This window comes from Vollenhovia emeryi, unplaced genomic scaffold (genome assembly GCF_000949405.1).
Source record: "Vollenhovia emeryi isolate VEMERY1.0 unplaced genomic scaffold, V.emery_V1.0 DF942065.1, whole genome shotgun sequence".
In the NCBI taxonomy this organism is placed as follows: Eukaryota; Metazoa; Arthropoda; class Insecta; order Hymenoptera; family Formicidae; genus Vollenhovia; species Vollenhovia emeryi.
Window position 1 is genome coordinate 1 of NW_011964301.1, and position 4,242 is coordinate 4,242.

The 4,242-nt window shown below is 29.9% G+C and overlaps 1 protein-coding gene across 1 annotated transcript; it reads right to left on the reverse strand.

The window, feature by feature from the left end:
• Positions 1 to 176: 176 nt before the first annotated feature.
• On the reverse strand, positions 177 to 3,417 carry LOC105570306 (the record flags this gene model as incomplete). Its single annotated transcript, XM_012027411.1, has 5 exons — positions 2,393 to 3,417; positions 1,689 to 1,958; positions 700 to 1,150; positions 513 to 612; positions 177 to 296 (listed from the first exon to the last, which is right to left on the reverse strand). Coding segments are annotated over exons 1-5 (972 nt in total), but the record flags the coding sequence as incomplete, so codon positions are not given.
• Between the last annotated feature and the right edge of the window lie 825 nt (positions 3,418 to 4,242).

The window sequence follows — 4,242 nt, forward strand, 5'->3', positions numbered from 1 at the left end:
TGTATTTCACTACTACTTTTACTTTTGCTATTCACAGTTTATGCATGATATGTATTGAATGGTATGTTAAAATCTTTTTTAAATGTCATATAAATTATATAATAATATAAATATAAGCAAATCAGAGTATATTTAACGTATGTGATGTTTACATAAAAATAAAGAATGTAACTTACTTTGGCCACCAAATATTCGCCTAGAGCACAGTACAAACACATATGTCCAAATATATTGAAAATCGTGGATACAAAGAATACCAACCTTGGGATTGACAAATCATTTCCTTCGTCGAATATCTAATAATTTAGAAAGTATACAAAAATATGTAATAATTCATAATTACAATTATTTTAGATATTTTTAATAATGCATCATATAAACTATAAACAGTACAAAAATAATATAACTCAGATGTTATTGCGTTAAGAACCTTTAATATTTATTATTGAAGTAAAAATTTATCACTAAGTTGTAAGTAGATAAAATTTATTAATAAAAAGTTCCATACTCACTGTAATTACCCGGAAACCAAGGAGGGCGAAAAGTATCAAGAAGCATAGAAATAATACCAGAAGTGTTATGCTATATGTATCTTCGATAACCTCAATAGCTCTGTAAAAACATAAGTTTTGTATTAGAAATTTGATTAACTACATATTTCATGCAAATTAATTATATGAATTTATATAAATATCAAACCTAAGTAAACTAATGTGCTTTGTCACACAGCTTTTTAGCATGGCATAAGAATTAATATATTTATCCAGATATGTCAAACGATGTTTAAGAATGTCCAGTTGGCCGCATATATGGAAGATTAGTAACCCGAGAAAATTGTCGATTCCAGAATAGGACATAATCCCGAGAATCATGACGATTGCTTGACTAATGAATGTTAGTTCGTACTGCGGGCTTTTAGTTATGTCATAAAAATAATACGATTGTAAAGGCATTGGTTTGCCTGGATCAGTAATATTGGACAACAGTCTTATCGAGACTCCAAATCCGGGAAGGATAATAAGAAAGACGCATCCTAGTGCCATGATGGAATATGCGGACATAATAATTAAGCGTGCACTCTGTGCCCTTCTGATCATTATATTCCTCTCTTGTGCATTTTTCGGTCTTTCCCAATCCTCCGCAATCATATCTATGATTGGTATGATACCTTCAAAATTGTCAATATTGTACATTTAAATGTCCACTTAACAACATTGAAATAGAAATTATATCAAGTTGAATTGTAAGTATTAAAACATTTAATAAGAGCTAAAATATTAATAGAGTTATAAAGAAATTAATTATCTTTTATTATAGTTAAAAATTATATATAAATAAGTAATTAAAACAAAGTTTTATAACAAGAAATTTTCTTTCAATAACTATAAACTTGTAATGTAAATGGTCGCTGTTAGGAATAAATTTGTTTGTATATGAATCCGCGCATACGTCTTACAATTAGTATATTTGAAGTATATCTCTCTAGTACTCTATGAGTATATTAAAAAACAAATTTTACTGATATTAAAAATATAAATGTTTTTTTAAATTAGAAATTATTTTAAATAGTTATAGTTATATAGATTGTACATATACTTATAATATAGATAAATATATATGTATATAGTTATAACAAACGTCCATTTATCACATTATGGGATTATGAATTTTAGTACGTAAGTGCCTACCTTCTTTCTTCCACCAAAAAATTATGATTCTTATCGTGGCACTTAAAAGCGATATCGTAAATTGTAAATTATCTATCATTAGCATGATATCTCCATAAATTCTTATAAAGGAATGCAGACAAGGAATCAGAATGCAGAACGTTAGCGCAAGGAAAACGGCCAGCACTCGTAAATTGCACATTAATTTCTGTCGAGAGTTCTCTATGGTTTTGGGCCAAAGTCCAATAAATTCTAAAGTGATACGATTCAATTTCATCGCCCATTCGAAATCTACCTGTAGAAACCTTACTAAGTCACAGCTCATGAAAAGTATCTCTTAGAATCTTAAACATATATAATAAACTACAAATAACAATTAATATAACACGAGTGTAAAATAATATGTTTAATATAACGCATAAAATAGAAAATATTTCAGAAAATTAATTTTTCATTAATAATAACAACTCAAATTTTACTTCAGGAATAGTAAATAATTGACAATAAACTCTTCTATTTCAAATACGTTATAATAATAAATGCTAATATTTGTTACATCAATTAAATATGTTAATACTCAATATTGAAAACATGATGCAAAACTTTCATTAACAGCGACAAAATAGAATGTGGATAAAATGTCCCTATCATTCTTTATCGTAAATAAATGCATTTATGATAAAGTAGCTGTCCTTTCGAGTCACAACAATCACAATAATAAGCACCTTGGTGTGCGATATATTTCGAACTGTCCATGTCGAATGTTGTCAAGAGACTGACATCTGTTTCTTTTCCAGAAAATATCTCTGTTTATTATTAGCGCGCATGCTTTTCATACTATTTCTCAAAGGTATTGAACGATCAACTTGTAACAAAGAGGTTTTAATATTCTGCCTCCCTCCGTTCCAAGTTTTCAGCACCAAACGTCACGCGAAGTATTAAAAAATTTTCGTAATAACGGGTTGTTGTGTCACGTGAAAAGAATACCCGTGAGCACATCCGTTATGTTCACACGTTTTTGCAGCAGTTACAGCTTATAACATCACTACACGTGTGTCAGCAATAGACTAGGTAGATTCCAATGTTGTATACGGTCTTTCCCAGATAAATAGTTTTGCAAAAATTTTCAATTTTTAACATTGGTATGTAGTGACTAAAAGTGAGAGAAGCATCACTAACTATAACAAATATATAATTTAAAAATAACTAGTGTTGACTTTATAGAATAAACCAAGGTTGTAAACCGGAGCAAAAATACGTTCTTTGGAGCGGTTTTGAACCGGTTCGAATTTAAAAACCGCTCCGCAAACCGGATGAATTTACGGAGTAAATTATTTGGAACTTGGGATGTAAACCGAACCGGAGCGAATAAGATTGTAAACCGGAGCATAAATACGTTCTTTGGAGCGGTTTTGAACCGGTTCGAGTTTAAAAACCGCCCCGAAAACCGAATGAATGAAGTAAATTATTTAGAACTTGGAATACAAATCGAACCGAACTGGTGAAATTTGCACATTTACCACCTCTCCAGCTATGTAGCAAAGATTCAAACGTGGTAAATCTTTTTAAATAAATTAAATCCTTTTTAGATAAAGAAACCGCTCCAAAACTGGTTTTTCATGCTCCGGTTCGAAACCGGAGCGTTTGAAATCATAATAAAAAATGGTTCGCTCCGGATCGGAACGATTTTATAATTGAAATTTTGATTCGTTCTCTCGGAGCGGATACACTTCAATGGTTCGGTTCGGTTTACAACTCTGGAATAAACCAAACATTTTAATTATTAAATAGTACCTTTTTAAAGCAAATAATATAAAAATTAGAAATTGTAATGTTTATGTGTGCTAAAAATGTCTCAATTTATGTGAAAAATTAAGTTGTAGCATATAAATATGCGTACAATTGATATGTAAAATTATATATGTGTATATGTATGTATATATGTATACATATATACATACATATACACATATATAATATCTAAATACAATTTTTATCAATAAATATTCAATTATCTGGTAAAAATTCATATTTCTGTTAAATCTTGCAGTAAAATCTATAATTTATTTGCCAATATAACATTTTAATATTTACACTCAGTTTATCGCTATCTAAAAATAACATATTCTTACAACAATTTTGGCTTTATGTGATATTTTTAATAACTTCTCGTCGTATGTAAAATAGATATATACCCGACCGACGTTTTTATTAACTGAAAAATATATCGTTTTAGTATGGATAATTAATTATAGTGTAATAAATTTATAGTCACATATAAAATTTGAGATGTGTGTGCGTGCGTAAATTCACGTGCGTGTGTGTGTATGTGTGTACAGAGTGTCCAACGTAAAAGTGACCAACCGGAAAAGATAGGGCGAAATAAACTGAAGAAAATGTTAGGAACCACTTTGTAAAATTCGCAATAGTTATCGAGTTAGAGACAAAAACATCTAAGCGAATTCAGCGCATGCCAGACTCGAGGGCATGCAAAATGGTTTATTTGTTTATTATATCACCTACAATCTAGAGCTACTAGATAAAAGGGAGCTGACTCGTCCGCCATCTTGGAGCC